We start from the raw sequence: 19,920 nt of genomic DNA on the forward strand, positions 1-19,920 counted from the left end.
TCCACTGCAAAAGGTTTCCCATGGGAGGTAAGCGAGCACAACGCTCATTGATGTGAAATAAAAGCTTCGCAGGGACACTTAAGGCTGCTGATATCTGGGATGGAATGGGAACGAATTAATATTTAGGGCCGGAAGTCTATTTTAATTATTTAGTTTAGTTTATTTATATATCCTCATTGTATTGTATTCTTGGGTCACAAACCCCGCAGTTGTTTTGTTGAGGAAACGAAAAACAAATCGGCTGATGAATTACACTCCCTAATGGGAATTTTTGTGCAGCGTGAACTGCAGTCTTCTCGGCGACGGCGCGCAGCTGCTGCGTTTTTGGACGTGATTGCGTCATTAGCGAACCCACGACGGCGCGTGCTTTGCTCTGGCCTTATCTCGCATCGCGTCGCCGCTGACGAGCATGTCTCGCGCGGCCTTGGGATGCCGTCCTCCCCCTCACACGTTCGCCATACTGTCATCCTCCGCTTTCCTGCTTCGTTCTCTCGGTTAGAAGGAGGCCGACGCCGAGGGACGATGGGAAACTACCGGCGCGTTCGCTTAAGAGCTGCGCTCTAAAACAATGGCTCTACGTAGCGGCCGTGGTGCCGCCTTGGGATCCAGTCCCCTCGCCGACCAATGACGGGCCGCACCTCGTCTCAAAATTATGCATCTTCACCGCAGTCTTCTGGTAGGCAGGCAGCCTCCTGGCCAGTGGGGAGCGCCCCGGTGCCGTCGACGCCCCCCCACCCACCCCCCTCGCCTCGCCTCCTTGGGTTCTGGCAATTGGCAGCGTCCCTGCAGACTACCCGCCCACAAGCAGACCCGTCCGTCCACCATCGGTTTTTGGTGCCCTCGAGTGGAGTGCCGCCGTGGTACAGTGTTCTAGAACGACTGTAGCCGTGGGGCGGCTTAGCGCCCCCGTCTTCCCAATGGCCGGCGCGTGACGGGCCGCCTCTCGTCCCCAAATCACGCATCCTCGCCCGAATATTCTGGCTATCAGGCAGATAGGTAGTTTCCTGACAAGCGGGCAGCCTCTTCAGCTGGCAGGAAACTGTGAGAGAGCCGGCCACCTTTTTTGGTACCATCAAATTTCTGCAGACGCACGCGCACGCACACGTATTTTCGCACAATGATTGGATTGGACAACGTTTTTAATTAATGCTTTGCTGCGACTCTAAGCGGTGGATGGACATCCTCGTCCGGTAGTCCACGCTGTGCTACGGCGGCCCGTGCGTGCGTCTCAAGAAATTCCTGTTGTGTCAGCTGGCCACTCCGCAGCAAGCCCGTCCCACTCACTGTTCAAGGGTGTGTGGCTGGGGAGAAGGGGGGGGTGTGGAAGGGCACATCTAAATCAAATGATTTGTTGCATTTGGGGTGCCGGGGCAGCATGGGCAGTAGGGGGGGGGTAGGAGAAATCCAATGGAGGAAGGCGTGGTTGCGGTAATTCTCGGTCTGAAGTTATTCCTAAATGTGTGCGTCACGCCACATCTAGGGAGGAATATGGGGGCGGTAGGGCCCTGCGGGAAGCTCGGTAGTGATGAAGGATGTCGGAGTAGGTTTGTGACAGGGGGTGCAGGACCGGTGGGCCACTGAATGGTTCGTCTTGTTCCCCTTGTGGAAGAAGGCGAATGAGTAAGGTCGCGGGCAGTGGCATACGGCGCCTCATTCCCACTTAGAAAAAAAAAATTTCTTATTTAAAGTAATTGGTTGGTCTGCTACGCTTTTCATGCGGCTACTTTTAACGACGTTTTAGATTTAATGCGGGAGAATTACCACTGCGTGAGTGGAAGATGCGAAAAGAAAACGTGAGAGGAAGATGCGAAAGCCGTGGGTTAATCGCTTTTTACTCGAGAAAATAGAAACAAAAACGGAATGTATCACTTCTTTGTCAAAACACGAGATATTACTCAGTTTAGAGCATTTAAAAATATCGAACTCTAATTAACGCTGAACTTAAGCAAGCTAAACTAGCGTATTACGAATCCCTATTTTCACGCCTGCAAGGAAACGCTAGAAAAATTTTCAAGAAGTAAATCATTTAACTGGAAGAATACCACGAACCATCAGTTTAAAAACTGTAACAATTCTAGGCACGATGTTTGAGGCGGACATGGTAGCTGAACTTAATATTTGATACAAAGTGGGGAATGTACTTTTCCAGCTCCCCCTGTGGACGGCACACTGTCCTTGCCAAATCTAAATGTGGGAAATTCATTTTACTCTTCCATACAACACCAGAAAAAAAGCAAATATAATAAACGATCTCAAACCCAATACTGCTGCTGGGTTCGATGACATACAGGTAGCCCTTTTAAAATACGTTAGTGATATAATCAGTTATGTTCTGTCTAATATTGGTAATAAGATGATCGACAGTGAAATATTTCCCGAGGAACTAAAAATAGCGAGGTTCAGACCAATTCATAAAGGAGGAAATCATTATACTGCGTATAACTATCGGCCAATATCGGTGCTGCCTGTGCTTCCCAAAGTATATGAAAAAAATTATAAATATACGGTTACAAAGTTTTTTGGTTAAACACCATATTATTTGTGATGCGCAGTATGGGTTTAGGAAAATCGGTCATCTGAAATGGCATTGCTGGACATCAAAAATCAGATAATTAAAAACATTCAATGAAGGCTGTACAGTATTGGTCTGTTTCTTGATCTACGAAAAGCGTTGGATTCGGTAAACCAACCAATCCCTCTAAGAAAACTTTAGAGTATCGGTATTCGTGGTATTCCCCTTCAATTGTTTCGCAACTACTTAGCAAATCGGTATCAGTACGCGCTAGTAAACGGTACAGCCGCAGCTAAACTTCGAATAATAAATGGTGTTCCGCAGGGTCGATTCTCGGACCAATGCTATTTAATTTATATATAAATGATGTACCGGCGATACCTGGTCCACCCAAAAGAATAATGTATGCCGACGACGTCGATATATTTTTTATGCGTATGGCCTTGCAACAATTGGAAACTAGGGTTTTCCAATACTTGCATCTTCTATCCCACTGGCTGCATATCAATAAGTTACAATTAAACATAAGTAAAACCAATTACGTCGTGTTCACACCGATTATTAAATCATAGAATTATACTATAGATTTGACCTAGCGAAACAACAGACCCAACCAATCAAAAGCGAAAAAAAATCTAGGTGTATGGTTTGCAAATAATCTGTCACTGGATACCCATGTGTGTAAATTAACCGCTGAACTGAGCAAAACGGTCGACTGTCTATATAAAATTCGAGATATCATACCGTTATGGCTAAAAAAGACGCTCTATTATTCGTTATTTTTTTCTAAACTTTCCTACTGAGCTGTAGTATGGCGCACAACTACTACACAGAACTATAACAAATTGCTCTTGTTGGAGAAGAAGCTATTAAGAATATCCGAAAATTACTCCGGTTGGCCTCAATACCTAGCTACACATGAACTCTTTCTTAAGCACTCACTTCTCAAGGCAAATCAAATATACTACTTCAAATTACTTCAGCACAGAGGAGAGCACCGCAATATTACCAAATGCCAAGGACCCCGAAAATGTCGCGGGTGGTCTGAAGGACTCATCGGCCTTAACCGGACCGCTAATTCCTCTAATCCGAATGAATCAGCACATTTCCATAGCTCCCCCAGTCTTTTCAATAATCCACCCCGTCTACCCGTTAATGCGCGTCAATCGACATTAATCCATGCGCCCCGACTTAATTTTAAGCTTGAGCAGATTCAAAATGATATGGAAATGCTGTCCCTTCTGCTTTAAAAGTGGAGTTGAGAAGGCCGCAAACTTTTTCTTTTAAATTTCAAGCCCTATTAAAAGCAGTAAACCAGGGACGTAATATCACACAAAAGAAGCTTCGGGGACGTAGAGGACTGCGAGTGTTTGTGTCTCACTGCTGTTTTTATATAACTGCCCATTCAAACCACAACAAGTGAGATGTGGATTTATTGTTGATGGTGTCCCTGAAGGCGTTCACAAAACAGCGGGGTTGCATCCGAATGAAGAACACATTGAAAACTTTACATGATATAATAGAAACCATGAAGAATGAGCGATGATATGTCGCATCGGAATATACGGTCTCATAACTTATTCTAAACGCAAAAGATGATTGGGGGAGGTGGGGAGTATCTAACACAAACTGGTAGTATGTACGGACATCCTTACATTAACTTCAGGGTAATTATAAGAAGACGAAGCTGATGGGTTGTGGAGCTACAGACTATGAATAAAGTTCGCTTGTGCTGTGGGGCGAGCCGTAAAAATATCTTCAGGGGCAAGGTGGGGCACCATAGTCGAAAACTAGAAATTAGCTTTGAAGCCGCGGAACCGGTTCGGAACGGTTCCTTTAATTCGTTCCGGTTCGAGTTCCGTTCCAAAATGGCAAAAAAAAGAGAAAATACGGGTTCGGTTCGGCTGCGGTTCCGGGCGAAAATTCAAGTTCGGTTACGGTTTTCGGTTCGGTTCCAGTTCCGGTTCGACACCCTGATATTGAGAATGTTCTCTTCCACGCAGAAGGAAGAATGCCCGCCGTCGACAGAGCCGTGCAAGACGGAAGAGCCCTTCTGTGGCTCGGACGGGCGTACTTACGTGACGCGCTGCGACTTCGAACGGGCCCGATGCGAAGGCCGCAGCAATCTTAGCCGCTCCGTGGAGGTCAGCCACCCGGGGCCGTGCTCCGAGCCGAGGAAATCACGAGCTGCTCGGGAAGTTCTGAGTAAGTGACTAGTAGAATGCTTTGTTGGGTGAGTTGGCTCATGGCTTCACAGTATTAAAAAGAGCGCAATGGACAAGGACAGAGAAACACAGTAGAGAGTGGACACTCTACTGTGTTTCTTTGCGTTCGCCCTTTGCGCTCTTTTTATTTTTATCTAAGTAACTAGCTGGACGAGCACTGCTGGGGAAATTTGCCCTCTGATTGGATATGCAAATAGCAAACTTTTCACTTTAAATCAACTTTATATGAGACAGAAACGCGGAGTTCAAAATATCCCTTCATATTACGTACGCTATTTTCCCCGCCAAGTCTATCCATAAAATGCGCAGTTTCAGCTTGTCCTAAGCCATAATGTTGGCATACACCATTTTCTTTATTCGCTTCCGAGTTCGGGTGCTCTCAGATATGCCGGAGCGTTTACACAGACGAATGGAATGTGTCTCATAGCCGGCATCATGTCGTCACTATTTCAAAATTACTCTTTTCGGCACCACCCGAAGTTCCACGTAGCACCAAAAAAATGGTTGCTACGTGGTTTCCAATGGTCGCACCGGCAGCCCCAAAATTCTTGTCCTCCGGCGAATGTCGACAAAATATCTCGATTCGTTTCTAGTACAGTTCACATCCAATAGGGCGGCTGGCTGATCCTCAGAGAGAAAATGGGGGAAAAAACTAGCCCTCACTCTTTAACGTGAAGTTCCTTTGTAAGTGCGCGTTGACAGCTACTCTCAAAAACCCCGGTAAATGCTTCCAACGAATTAACCGGCAATGAGCAATTAAATTTAATTTATTGCGTGACAAATTTTGTACCGACTTCATTATCTGCTTGCTTAAAGGGCGTTTAGGGTATGCGGTATCCAAGTTTTATGTAGCCACGTTCGAACCGAGAATACCATTCGGCCTTTTGAAGCGTTGTGACAGCTTCCCTGCAGCTGCCTTCACTCAACTTCACTAAAACTCGATGAATGCGTGCATGTTGCCTCTACCCTTTTGCAATCGCAAAACTGAAAAGTATGGGAACAGAGCCTCAACTTGCCGCTCAAGAAACAATGTGCTGATATGATGACCCCTTTTTAAACGATGCTGCTTGCCCAGTTGATGTGGAGGGCAGGGAGAAGTGCATGTGTCAGTGGCAAACGTTGGTAATAACTGTGCTCTCCCGTCTACAAAAAATATAGGGGTTTTCTGTGACCTCCGGCTGATATATGAGAATGTACATCCTCTGTCAAAATTTTCTATGCTAAGCCTAAGCCTTCTGAACCGCAAATAACTCAAAGAATTTAGATGGAAGCTTGAAATGTAGCGAAAGTATTTGATGACATTAAGAGATAATGGTATTTTTTCTAGCTTTCCGGCATAAAAGGGTTCAGCCTCCCTCGGGAAGTAAGCTTGTACTACATTGTATGTTTCGCAGCCTGTGCACTTTCGGCAGGCCTAGAAAAATTTGACTAAGACTGTACGTGCATATACTAGCGCATGCTGTGTACACACTCACGCATACACACTGTAAGCAGATTTATTTTTGCGAAAACCTAACTGTTTTGTATCTTGTCTAACCTAAAAAAAGGCGCCGTTAACAACTCACATAAAAGATCGAACAGAGTTTTTTTGCTCGGTATCAATTTTTGTTAGTATCAGCCTAAATACGCAAAACATTGAAAGCCTGCTATAGCCTTTTTATAGGAGCGAAGCCCCTTAGGGGCTGGGGCTGCTGGCGTCTCTTGTCGTCGTCGTCGTAATCGTCGTTTCATGTAGTCACGGTACTTAAACACCGGAAACACCGGTACCCAAACACTCGTTTACGCCTCGCGCTAGACCGTAACGCGTACTAAAAAAACACCGGGACACTCGTTTACGCCTCACGCTGGAGAGCTTCGTCCTTCAAAGACAAGAGACTTTTACATCAAAGCTGTATACCTCTACCCCCCAACAGTTTCCTCTCCGTTGACCAAAACGCCAAGGCGCCAAGAATACACTTATACACTGCATGCTTCGCCCCTTTCCGATTTCACGTTAGTGGAGATGGCCTGGGATTTTCCCAGAAACTGGTTAGGAAATGTTCTCACACGCACGCACACAGTCACGTATGCACGCACAAACACAGGTGTTCCCTGGCCCCCACAAAAGTTGATCCTGCGGCTACGGCGCTTTTGAGCAAGAGAATCCACCAGCATACCTCAGCCCTCCCTCTGGTTTTGTAATCTAGGTCTCAGCGGGACAGGTGTTTCACGGCGACATCCGGTGTTCCGCAAGGGTCAGTGTTAGGCCCTCTTTTATCCTTAATCCTGATACTAATAAGATTGTATTTCTAGCTAATATGATACCGCGAGTCTTCAAACTGACCTTAATAACATTTCGCAATGGCGCAAAACATAGTGCCTACAATAAACACACCAAACTTTTTACACCCTTTTTTGCCGAAAAGGGTGTAGCATAAGTGGAAAAAGGGTGTTCTGAGCCCATTACACAATTTTTTTTCATCTCAACACCCTTTTCCTAGCTCTACACCCTTTTTGTGTGCAAAAAATTTTGTTGATGAATTTCAACACCCTTGGTTTTTCTTAGGGTGTTGAAAGGGTGTGTAAAATGTGTTCAGCTGTTCATTGAATAGGCCATGCATACATGTATAATTGCACTGTAAAGAACAAGACATATCCTCATACCCTCCTCTACTCGTAAGAAATATTCAAAAGCAAAAAAAAGCTGTTCGTATGAAATGATCGCTCGTTTCCATATACGGTGTGTCCCAAACCCCAAGTTCAGCTTTGGCACGTGAAATATCAATTTGAACATTTAAAACTAAAAAAAACTATAGTTGTGTGGCAAAAAGGGTGTTGAACGACGGCAACACGCTTAGCTTTCTGTAGGGTGTTGAAAAAATGTTCAGTTGCAAAACAATAACACCATCTTCCCGTAGGGGAACCCTGAGTAGTATCTGAAGCAGCCATGGGGTCGATTCAAGTGCCCATTAGTTTTCAGTTCGTCGTTTCTGTTAAGTTGAGGTACGTAGCTACCGTTATATTTACCGTTTGGTTTCCATGGTAACTACCAAACTTTTCACTTACCGGAACTACGAAATGAGAAATTGCATTCACCCCATGGCTGCTTCGTATACTACTCAGGGTTCCCCTCCGGGAAGATGGTGTAATTTTATTGGAGGGGGGGGTAGAGTGGAGAGGCATTAAAGAGAGAGAGAGAGAGAGAGAGAGAGACGTTGTACGTGGTATGAGTTTGTCTTTATTTAGGCATTATCATCATCATGTTCAACGTCGGTGACGTCGAGCTGTGGTTGGCGTTCCGCTTTGATTTTGACCGCCTTATGGTCTGTGAAATGTAAAGTCAACGGCTGTTGTAGTGGATGAACCCTAAAGTTGCTGAAGATGAGGTCGATGCACGTTCCCCGGTTGGTTGTGGGCTCTTTGTAATCACGGCCCGCCGAAACTCGCCGACGCACGCCGCTACCGCCGACGATGAAACGTCGAAGGCGCGTGAAGCGTGCTCGTCTCTTGCCGGCCCAGGAAGACACTGGCAACACTGTCGCTCCAGGAGCCCTTAAAGGGTAAGACACCACCCGGCGTTCAGCAAGCTGAGCATGCTCAGTGGAGGCGTGGACGCCGCACGGCGGAGGGAGGACATAGCCCCGACTATGAGATGCTTCGCATCTAAAAACAGCGAAGCTGCGGGTCCACCTAGTTTCTTCTGGTGTCGCTAAGTTTTGCTACGTTTTCTACGCTTTGAGATGTTCTTGCTAAGTCAGGATAAGCTCTCAGGGGCGAGGCCAAGTTTAACCGGATTTTACAAGGCTGTTCCAGTGTGTCCCCCAAACTGACAGCGGATCCAAGAAAGAAACAAGCTAGGTCGATCCCCACCTAGGCTGTTTCTCCAGCCTTGTAACACCATTGCAAGCTGCGCCAAATCTTTTGGCGTTTTAGAATCCAAAAAAGACTAGCACCTTTGAAATGGTGTAGTATAGGTGCGTATACGCTTGCGCCATCTGTGACAACGCGCGGACAGGCTACAAAGATGGCTTCACTGATATAATACCTATATGCGGTGGTGCACCCTTTACAGGGGGCGTAGTTGGTTTTCTCTGTCTTTTTTTGCCAACGCAACCGAACCTAGTTCAAGGTTAAAAAGCTTCACTTGTAATAAATTATGCCAATTTATGTTGTGTGAAACATCGTGAGGTACAAAACATACTCCGCTTGTAGAAAATGTTCTGTCCACCTGTGTAAACGGGTACGAAATACCTCCAAAGGTGGAGGTCTCTTACACGCTTTTTCTTAGTTTCCAACACCCTAATTTGTAGCTTTACACACTTTTGGGAAAAAAGGGTGTTGAGATGGCGGTGATTTGTCTAGTATTTGATAAAAGTTTATGACCCATTGGGCATAATAACTACCTCTCGATTAAAACGTTTTTACAAATCCGCATGCTGATGTGTATATGCTTACATTAAGATGCATAATTCCGAAATTAGCGCTAAAATATCTTATTTTTGCGACAAGCCCACCGGCTCTATTGGAGGACTTTCCTCTGCTTGCTTTAAAAGCATTAATAGCAAATGTATTTCTAAGTAAGTATGTACTCGCTGTCCTCATGCATACAGTTGGTTTTCTTGCTCAATTCACTTGATGGTCAAGTGTGACTTGTGCATGTCGAATGTGTCTGTATGTGATGCTGCGCTCTCGGCCCATCCACACCGTGACGCGTAGCTCCGCTGCCCACACCCTTATTTTAGGGTGCTGAGCAACCTTACACCCTTTGTTACGGTGTTCACACGAACACCCTTTTTCATCTCTACATCCTTTTTAGCCAAAACACCCTTTAAAGGTGTTCGACATGGGACAAGATTCTTACACCCTTTTCGGCCAAAAAGGATGTAAGAAAGTTTAGTGTGAATGTTAACAAATATAACTCCAGGAGAGCTTCGCGAGCAAATAGCCCCACCAAACCACTCAGTTATTATCTCAGTGGCTCACCTTTAACCTAAGTGACTACGTATAAATATCTTCAAGTTCATATTACCTATATTTTCTCCTGGGAAAGTCACGTTAAAAACATATGCAACTCTGCCAATCTTACCCCTGGAGTTTTAGGTCCGAAGCACCTTAAGACCTCGCAATTTTCGTTGGTGTCCGTGCGCGCAGCATTGTAAGCGAAATCCGCGCGCCATCTATAGAGAGCGGCGCATACTGTAGTACCATCCGCGCACCATCTGGAAAGAGCGCCGCAAACTGAAGTAGAAAGAGCGCGAATTTCAAACGGTACAAAATCCAAAAACAAATGAAAAACCATAAACTCTCAACGATAATTTGCGGAACAAGAGCAGTGGCAATTAAAGTTGAAACGGCAGTGACTACTGTCACGTTAGCCCAATTCGGGCCAATAAAATCACACATCTCCACTCCGTGAACGAGGCCAAGGGTGCGAAGTACTGGGACACGAATTGTCTTTCGTGTGGCGCTTGTCAGTTACAGTGCATTTACTGCACCTCAAAATCATTTAAAAGTCAGTGTGCATCAGCACGCACGGACGATGACGCTCATCACACAGGCAATACGCCACTTGCGTCCCAGTGCTTCGCACCCTCGGCATCGTTCAGGGCGTGATGTGTGATTTTTTTAGATGCAAAGCATCTCTTGCTCTCGGCTGCGTCGTCCGTAGTCCGTCGTCCGTCCATCCACCAGCCCAGGAAGACACCGGCAACTCTGCCGCTCCAGGAGCCCTTTAAGGGGAAGCGTGCTCGTCTCGTGCCGGCCCAGGAAGGCACCGGCTACACTGTCGCTCCAGCATCTCATGGTCGGGGCTATGTCCCTCCCTTGTTGTGGCGCCGTCCACAGCCTCACTGCGCATGCTGGACTCGTCTCGGGCCGGTCAGGAAGACACCGGTAACTCTGTCGCTCCAGGAGCCATTAAAGGGTAAGACACCACCGGGCGTTCAGCAAGCTGAGCGTGCGCAGTGAGGGTGTGGATGGTGCAACAACGACAAGGAAGGGACATATCCCCGTCGCATGTAATAAAATCACACCATCTTCCCATAGGGGAACCCTGAGTAGTATGTGAAACAGCCATGAGCTCAACGCAATTTCCCATTCGTAGTTCCGGTAAGTGAAAAGTATGGTAGTTACCATGGAAACCAAGCTGTAAATATAACCGTAGCTACGTACCTCAACCTAACGGAAACGACGAACTGAAAACTAATGGGCACTTGAATCAACCCCATGGCTCCTTTGCATACTACTCAGGGTTCCCCTACGGGAAGATGGTGTAATTTTTTTTGTCACAATTTGTTGCACCGGCTATATGTCATGTAGCCGGTCATGTATATGTTATCATAGTGTTAAATATAGACACTCATGCGACTGAAAATCGAATATGCCTCATCCGTATGACGACACTAGCTGGTACAAACTAGCTTACTCCAACACTGCAGTAACTACAAAACCGTGCTGCTAGATTAACACTATCGAACTGTGCGGATCTGTCCAGTGTGACAGAAATAGGAAAAAAAACATTTAAATCTTGTTTCATGCTTGTGTATGTACAAAAATTAGTACAGAAACGAAATTCTTAAACAACCACTTTTTGCTGACCACACTTGAGTGTTTTCTCAAGTTGACCACAACCTCAAAGTTGGTGTATCACCCTGCAGATCTGAACAGTATCACGACTCTGTCATTTCAAAAACCAGTGTGCACGGGAACAGCCTTCCCGGTTCCATCGTCTGCATCACTTGGGCCTGCCACCTTCAAGTGGGCAGTTTATGATTAAGTTCATTCATTGTAATTTTTTTAGTCGCTCTGTATGTTGTTGCTGTTTTTTTCTTGATTACCCCACCACCCTTTGTTACGTCTGAACCTTGGGCGTTGAGTGTAAGGAAATGTAATGGAATAAAACGCCTGAATGGCGCTGAGCGTATATAAAAGAAATGTGGTCCTGCGCATGCGGTCCAGGTGGCCCAGGCACCGCAGGCGTTCCCGGCGGCCCAGGAAAACCCGGTGGGTCAGGCGGCCCAGGGGGCCCGGGCAGCCCGGGCGGCGCAGGTGCTCCAGGCGGCGCAGGCGTCCCAGGAGGCCCAGGCGGTGCAGGCGGCGCAGGTGGCAGAGGCGGCCCGGGAATCAGCCCAAGTGGAATGGGCGGCGCAGGAGGCGCAGGTGCTCCAGGCGGCGAAGGCGCACCAGGAGGCCCAGCCGGTGAAGGCGGCGCAGGTGGCACAGGCGGCCCAGGCGTCGGCGCAGGCGTCAGGGGTGGCCCAGGAGGCCCAGGCGGCGCGGGCGCACCAGGAGGCGCAGGCCGCGTTGGCAGCCCAGGGGGTAAAGGTAGCCGAGGTGGTGCAGGAGGCTTGGGTGGCAAAGGTGGACCAGGCGGCGCAGACGGCCCCCGTGGCATTGATGGCGCACCCGGCCCAGATGGCGCATACGGCTAAGGCGGCGTCGACGCAAGGAGTGCAAACCAGAATATTGCTCAATGAAAGCTATATGTATTTTTATGTATTTACCAACTCGATTAAATATGTAGACCCATGCCATAATGATAAACTGTGTTATTACTAAAGTTACTCATAAATATACATGGCTTTAAGTGTGTCGGGCTTTTTTGTATGGCTGGTTTGTTGCAGAAGAAGCTGACTTTAAAACACATGATATACAAAAAATTTAGCCGGATCAGAGAAACTTTACGGCGCAGCAGCTACAGTGTAGCACAGCTTGTGAATCGCACACGGTACACGACGTTTTTCTTCGCTCAGCGGATCGGCTAGGGTAGAGCGTGACTTCGCAACGGATGCGGGCGTGGATTCCACAATTTTTCGGCGCCTAATATAATCATCTCGAAAGCGCATATGTGCCCGTTTACAGTTTAGACGTTTGACAGGTAAATCGTAAAATTTATTTGGGGCAGCTCCGTTGCTGCCACTGCCACTGCAAAGCGTGCATTGGATGTGACGGCAGCGCGCCGTCGACTTTAGAGATGTCAGAGTCCCCGAAGGCCACACCCCCGTTGGAAAGTAGACGAAACGGAATAGCGTTTCCGGGTCGGTACTGTTGTTGGTGTTGCGCGTGTCTGTGGAGTTGTCGTTGGACGTTGCAAAACAGTACCATTGTCTAACAAAACTTGTGGGGGGGGGATGGGGGGAGGGCTAGTTGGTTCGTGTTTCTTAAAAATATGTTTAGCGCAAAAAACCAAAGACAGTACACAAGAAAGGAGACGGGACAAGCGGTATCCGTATCCTTTCTTGTGTACTGTCTTTGGGTTTTTGCGCTAAACATATTTTTAAGTATCATTGTTATCGGGACAATGCAGTTTTTTTAATGAACCAAACATGTATTTTGTCTTCATAGCCTTAGGGGAGCTGGCGAACTACCGCGTTTTTTTTTCTTTCGAGAACAGGGAAGGGGAGGGGGGGTTTGCTTGAGAGCGACCTAAGCGCCCCGAAAAAAAATCCTGTCTACGCCCCTAAATCGCACCACGGTGATACGACAACAATACCATTTGGTGACATAGTGCTGTGGGATTATGTTTTTTCGGGGACAAAATCTTATTCAGCACAGCCTAAAGTTGACGCTTTAAAATGAGAAAAGGATCCAGGGCACCGAAGTGCTCCATGTTGAAATATGTGGGTATTGTTCTGAGCACATGACCGTTCAGACGTCCTAGTAAGACATTACTATTTCTTTGTCTTCTGCGTAGATATGTCATGTGTGTGTACGCATGGGTATAAAGCAGCAACAGTGTGTATTCTTGCATCGCTGTTTCCATTTCTAGTGAAATGTACCAGACACAATGAATGTTTATTCAGCCACATTTGCCCTAAGACAGGCCACATATACACACAAAAAAAATTACGCCCACCTCCCCTCGCGGGAACCCTGGTGTGATGCGACGCTGAGGGGGGTTCAAGCGCAAGCGGAGAGCAACCGTCGACCGAAAGGCCGCCGGAGAGCGGCACACCAGGTATGAGAGATGTTGAGAGAGAGTGTTCACTCTCACCTGGGCACGCGCCGGCGCCAGTGCGTCTGCCGCGGCTATGACGCAACACAATCCAACACAATGCACTTTAAACCAATCTACTCCAAATGCAATCCAGTCCAAGCCAAGCCAAGCCAATCAAATCCAATCCAATGCCCCTCGCGAGGGAGTGTTCGCCATCGGAGAGGAGAGGGAGTGAGCGGAGGAGAGTGTGGACGCCGACGACGGACGCACGCAGGAAGGACAGGGCCGCCGACAAGAGATGCTCTCAGCGTCGCATCTAAATGCGCAGCTTTAAGCGGTTACTCGCAAAAAAACTACCACCTCCCCTCGCGGGATCCCCTGTGTAGATGCGACGCATAGGAGGTTCACGTTGCAGCGTTGGACAGCGGGGGAATGGCGCTGGAACGATGGAGCGGAGCGGCGCAGGCACCGCGTTTTATAGCGCGCATAACGGTGAGGTGATGCGCCGGCGCCAGTGCGTCTGCCGCGGCTATGACGCAACCCAATCCAACACAATCCACTTTAATCCAATCCAATCCTAATACAACCCAAGCCAAGCCAAGCCAAGCCAATCCAATCCAATCCAATCCAAGCCAATCCAATCCAATCCAATCCAATCGAATCCAATCCAATGCCCCTCGCGAGAGAGTGTTCGCTATCGGAGTGGAGAGAGAGAAAAACTTTATTGTACAAGGCAGTTAAGAGGGCGGGGTGGCCGGTGGCATGAGCCTGGCGGCGACAGCGGTGGCTCGGTTCACCAGGGTGATTTGGATCCCCGGATCCGAGCTACTACCCAGCGCCCCCTCCCACTGCTCGTCACACACTATGGAGGGGAAGGGATCATTAGGACATGCCCACATGAAGTGCGACACGGTGGCCAGAGCACCGCACGAAGGGCAGTTGGGGGAGGGAAATAGTGAGGGGTGAATATGGTGCAGCACTGCACGACATGGAAGAGTGTCGGTCTGCAAGAGCCGCCACGTGCGTTCCTGGGAGTTATTAAGACTGACATGAGCGGGCGGAAACGCGCGGCGGGAGAAACGGTAGTGTAAGACCAAGTCGTGATAGCTGAGGAGGCTATCTCGAGCGGATCTGGCACCGTGGGAGAGGACAAGGCTGGGGCCCGCTCGGATAGTGAGTTCTCGAGCAGTAGCGTGGGCCGCCTCGTTACCCCCCACACCGGTGTGGGCTGGGGTCCAGATCAGTTCTATGGGGCTGGTGGGTGGATTTTTGGAGAGAATTTGGAGGGCCTGCGGGGTTATTAGACCCCGGCCGAAATTTTGGACGGCCGTCTTCGAATCAGAGATTACGATTGCGGGGGCTGGCCGTTGAGTTAAGGCTAGTGCAATTGCCGTCTCTTCCACCGTCGCGGGACAGGTGGTACGGACGGAGAGGGAGGTGACAGGGGGGGCATTTGGTCGGTCGACTACTGCCACTGCGTATGCGGCGTGGTGTCGATAGTCCGCCGCGTCGACATAAAGTATGCCTGGATTTATTGGGAGGCGCCGGCACAGCTCTCGTGCTCTATGCTCCCTGCGACCCTTGTGATGAATGGGGTGCATATTGCGCGGTATGGGGCGGACTCTAAGACACGCGTGCGTATCACGCGGAATGGGGAGTCTCTTATCAGTAATTAGAGGGGCGTGCAGCTTCAGACGATCTAGTATGTGCCTTCCGGTGGAGGTGGCCGAAAGCCTCCGCAGTTCATTAATATGATGTGCTTCCACGAGTTCCTCCGCGGTATTATAAACCCCCAGACGTTCGAGTCGAGCAGTGGATGCGTGCATGGGCACTTGTAACGCCGCCTTATAAGCTTTTCTAATGAGGCAATCAATTTTCTGCAGTTCGGTTTTTGTTACATTGAGATAAGGGAGTGAGTAGGTGATGCGGCTTATCACGAAAGCTTGTACCAGCTGGAGTCTTTCTGTCTCCTTAAGTCCTTTGTTACGGGTGGTTATTCGTCGAATTAGGCCGATAGTTTGGTTTACATGCGATGTAATTTGCGATATAAATTGAGTGTTTGATCTGTTACGCTGTATGAAAAGACCAAGAATTTTAACACTTTCTACTGTTGGAACGGTGTTGGTCCCAATCTGAATTTCTATGTCCGGTGGGGCTTTCGATTTACGCTTCGCGGGTAGAAGAAGGAGCTGAGATTTCTGAGGTGAACAGCTGAGTCCTGCCGCACCCGCCTCCTCGACAACCACCTGTGCACCTGCTTGTAGGGCTTCTTCTATGAGGGCATCGCTACCACTCGGTGCCCAGAGTCTAATGTCATCCGCGTACAGGCTAAAGTGAAGGTGCGGGGTTCTTTCCAACCTCTTGGGGATGTTGAGGAGGGCGAGATTAAACAAAAGCGGAGACAGTACGGCGCCCTGCGGAGTGCCAACTGAGGGGAGTTCAACAACGTTTGATGTGACGTCTCCGACCTGAATAATTGCAGTGCGAGACGTGAGGAAGTCCCTGACGTAGTTGTAAGTACGTTCTCCAGGGGAGGCTGTTGCCAGCCCTTGCAAGATTGCCTTGTGTGATACCCGGTCAAATGCCTTCGTGAGGTCTAGGGCAAGTACAGCGGCCGTGTCCATTTTTGACGGAGGGGTAATTACTTCCCGGGATAGTTGAAGAAGAATATCCTGAGTGGACAATCCTGATCTAAAGCCAATCATGGAGTGAGGAAGAAAATTAGTAGAGTTGAGATAATTCGTAAGGCGAACATGGATAATGTGCTCTAGAACTTTTCCAATGCATGAAGTGAGGGAGATGGGCCGAAGGTGTTCAATATTGAGCGGCTTCCCCTGTTTAGGTATCAGTGCAATTTTTGCGTGCTTCCACGACTGGGGTAGAACGCCGAGTTTCCAAAAATGGTTATAGTATTTTGTAAGGGTTGAAATTGATTGGTCGTGTAGATTACCGAGCATCTTATTTGTGATGCCGTCTGGTCCTGGGGCCGACCCTGGGCGAATGTGGAGGAGGGCGGCTCGTACCTCCGCTTCAGTTATTTCCGCATCTAGTTCAGCATTAGCTTCCCCTGAATAGGACGGAAGAGCCTGTCTATCGCCTGTCGGGATGTAAAGAGAGCGTACCTTATTGAGGAGTTGCTGATTTGTGCCCGGGAAATTATGAACGATGGCGGATAGTCGATTCAACTGAGTTGTCTTGGACCGTTCGGGATCTAGAAGATGTCTGAGAAGTGACCATGTGCGTTTCATACTTAAGTTTCCCTTCATCTGATCACAGATCTGGGCCCATTGATCTCGCGCTAATTCGGCAGCGTGGTTTTGTATGGACTCGATTAACTCAGCTAGCTTCAGGCGGAGTTTGCGGTTGTGCTTGTTTTTGCGCCAGCGGCGTTGTATGCTTTTGAATGCTTCCCACATATGCTGTAGCCGGGAATCTACTACATCCGAAGGAATTTCTGGGTCTAAGCGAGTGCTTACAAGTCGGGCATCGGAGATGATTCTGTCTACCCAGTCCTGGAAGTTGTCGGTGGTAACTTCTTGCGAGGTGTTATCAGCACGGACGTTGCGGAATTCATCCCAATTAGTGAAATAGGTTTGTCTGGTTCGCGGCGGAATGGTAACGTCAAGGAAGATATCCGTTTGAATAATTAAGTGGTCGCTGCCCAGTGATGAATCAGTGCAGGTCCAATGGCAGCGCTTGATTTTGTGAGTGAGAGTGAGGTCCTGGGGAGGAGTCTTTTTGTACGCTATTGCCAATTATGGTGGGGATCGAGGAATCTGACTCAATAACAAGCCTGTGTGCTTGTATTTGTTCCCATAGCAGGCGACCCTTCTTTGTACAATGAGAGTATCCCCAAGCAGTATGAGGGGCATTGAAGTCCCCGGCTATGATCAGCATGTGATTCTGGGCTGCCTGCTTAGCGAGAGAAAATAAGTGACCAAATTTGTGCCCAGTATCTTTGGGGCTGCTGTATACGTTAAGTATGTATATCTTAAGTGCATCTCGTTAGAGGGAAATAAGACGACAAGATCATGTGCGATATCAACGCTATCGAATTGAGATCTTTGAGCTGGCACATTCCGTTGAACCAAGACCGCCGTTTTTGGATTGGTTATACATTGGAACGCCTTGTAACCCGGAAGCTTAACTGCAGTGCCTGTTTCCTGTAAGACAATAACTACAGGGGGTAACTCCGTAGACTGAATGAGCATCTGCAGATTGGGGCGTTTCCTGCGGTACCCTCTGCAATTCCACTGCCAGACTCGGAGCATCTCCTTATTGTTGCTCATACGTGGTGTCATAAGGGGGCTGGTTCACCGCAGGAGGGGCCGTAAGAGCGTTAATACGGGCCAAAATTTCCCTCATGAAATTGTGCATTTCTGTTCGTAGTTCTTCAATGTTGGCCTGAACAACGGAGAGATTGCCTTGCAGAGCTTGATAAAAGTTGGAGTATTCTGCCTTTTGCTCCAGGAGCGCCTGCTTACATGAGTCTTCTATAGCGGTAAGGTGCTTGCCCACCAGTTCCTCTCTCTCCGACAAGGCGGGAGCGGACTGGGAGTCGTCTGAAACTGCCTTACGCTTGGGGGGTGGGGGATTGGGAGAGGGAGAGGGAGCTTCTTCCATGTGAGCAGTAATTCTCTGTTTCAGAGATTGGTTTTCCTGCCTGAGTGCTGCGTTCTCCTGGCGAAGGAGAGTCATTTCCACCCTAATGGCGTTAAGCTCTTTAAGGATGTCATGGGAGGAAGGGAGGGGCGGGAGCGGGTGTGACGAGCCAGGGTGGGAGGCGCTAGGGTAGCTCACCTGTTTTCCGTAGTTCAGTTCGGGTTTTGACGAGGTGACCCGGCGGCGGGGCGAGAAGGAGTTGCCACCAGTTGTTTTGGGTCCCGCGTCGTTGGCCTGGCTGGTGGGATTATCCTTTGGTTTGTCTTGTGATCGCGGGAATTCGGCGTCCTTTTCAGGGGTCCTGTTGATGTTGTGGCCTTCAGCCACGACCTGGGCAAATGTTGGTTGTCGTCTGCGCGGTTGGAATCGTTTAGGGCAGTCCGCAGTCCCAGTGACATGAGGGCCCTCACAGACGATGCACCTGGGAGAACAGAGGTGGGCTTCAGCGGGGTTCACTGTGCCACAGCTGGAGCAGCGGGAACGAGCTTGAGCGTTCGAATTCGGGCACACATCTGGTCTGTGTCCGGCCTGCCAACATGCTGTGCAGGCCTCTGTCTCCCTCCGAAACGGCTTGCAGCGATAGGTAGTCGCCCTGTAGCGGATCCAATAGGGCACGTGCATGCCGTCGAAGAGAAGTTGGACCATATTGGAAGAGTTCAACCTTTTGGCGTCCAGTATTTTAAGATCCGGGTTGTAGTTGCAAATGCTGTTCATGATCTGCTCTGGAGTATCGTCCTCGGGAATATTGAAGATTACACCGACAACGGTGTTGGCTGGTGCCGAGACGTGAGCTGCAATTTCATACTGCTGTCCACGGAGCGTGAGGGAGTTGATGTTGGCGTACATTTTCGCTCGTTCCTCTGATGGGGTGCTGATGATGGCGTAGTTGGCGACCTGGTTAATTCTTATCTGGTCATCTCGGTTAGGGGCTAATCCAGCTTGAGCCTGGATGACGTCAGCTAGCGTTGCTTGTGCGACAGACGTTAACACTAATCCGCCTCGTGGGCGTAAGATGATTTTGACGTCGGAGGCTGGCAGTGGGGAAGCAGGTGGCTGGCGCTTCGGAGGGCGCCGGCGGCCTTGTGCTGCGTGCATTGGACCTGGAGTATTCATCATGCTTGTGGAGGCTTGTTCCGCGGCGTGCAAGACTTGTTGGCGGTGCCGGATGGTGGCCCAGCCAGGCTTCTGAAACTCAGCGGGGTCCATCTCTTCACCTTCGACGACGTTTTCCATGCTGGGGAATTGAGCGGCGTCGCTGCGCCGCAGCTGGTAGAGTGAAACGCCGCCGCTGCGGCTCAAGCGAGCTAGATGGAATCGCGAGGCCGAAGTAGGCCTAGCGCGGTCGGCGGCGTGGTCGCACTTTCAGATGGTTGTAACTGTCCGGTGGGCACTCCGATGTCCAAGATATTGGGTCCCAGGAATCCGTGTGACACAGCGATCCTCGTGGTACCAATCTTGAGAGCGGGGGTGTCAATATACCAAAGAAACGAGGGGCTAAAGACGGAGCCGGTGTGAAGGGCATCCGCCGAGCACAAGTCGGGAAGCAGCTATCGGAGTGGAGAGGGGGTGAGCGGCGGAGAGCGCAGCTCGCGCGGCGAGGAGAATGG

The 19,920-nt window shown here is 49.0% G+C and overlaps 1 protein-coding gene across 3 annotated transcripts in view; it reads left to right on the plus strand.

Moving 5' to 3' along the window:
• Nucleotides 1-12,258, plus strand: part of LOC144137953 (uncharacterized) — a 58,268-nt gene extending 46,010 nt beyond the window's left edge. For all 3 annotated transcript variants that reach the window (XM_077669992.1, XM_077669993.1, XM_077669991.1), the window contains exons 2-3: nucleotides 4,516-4,717; nucleotides 11,674-12,258. In XM_077669992.1, coding sequence (XP_077526118.1) covers nucleotides 4,516-4,717; nucleotides 11,674-12,146 — 675 coding nt within the window. In that variant the 3' untranslated portion in view covers nucleotides 12,147-12,258. The remainder of the gene's footprint in view (nucleotides 1-4,515; nucleotides 4,718-11,673) is intronic.
• Nucleotides 12,259-19,920: the final 7,662 nt, after the last annotated feature.

Source organism: Haemaphysalis longicornis, unplaced genomic scaffold, assembly GCF_048455015.1.
Source record: "Haemaphysalis longicornis isolate Haplotype H1 unplaced genomic scaffold, Haemaphysalis longicornis Haplotype H1 scaffold_5, whole genome shotgun sequence".
NCBI classification, from domain to species: domain Eukaryota; kingdom Metazoa; phylum Arthropoda; class Arachnida; order Ixodida; family Ixodidae; genus Haemaphysalis; species Haemaphysalis longicornis.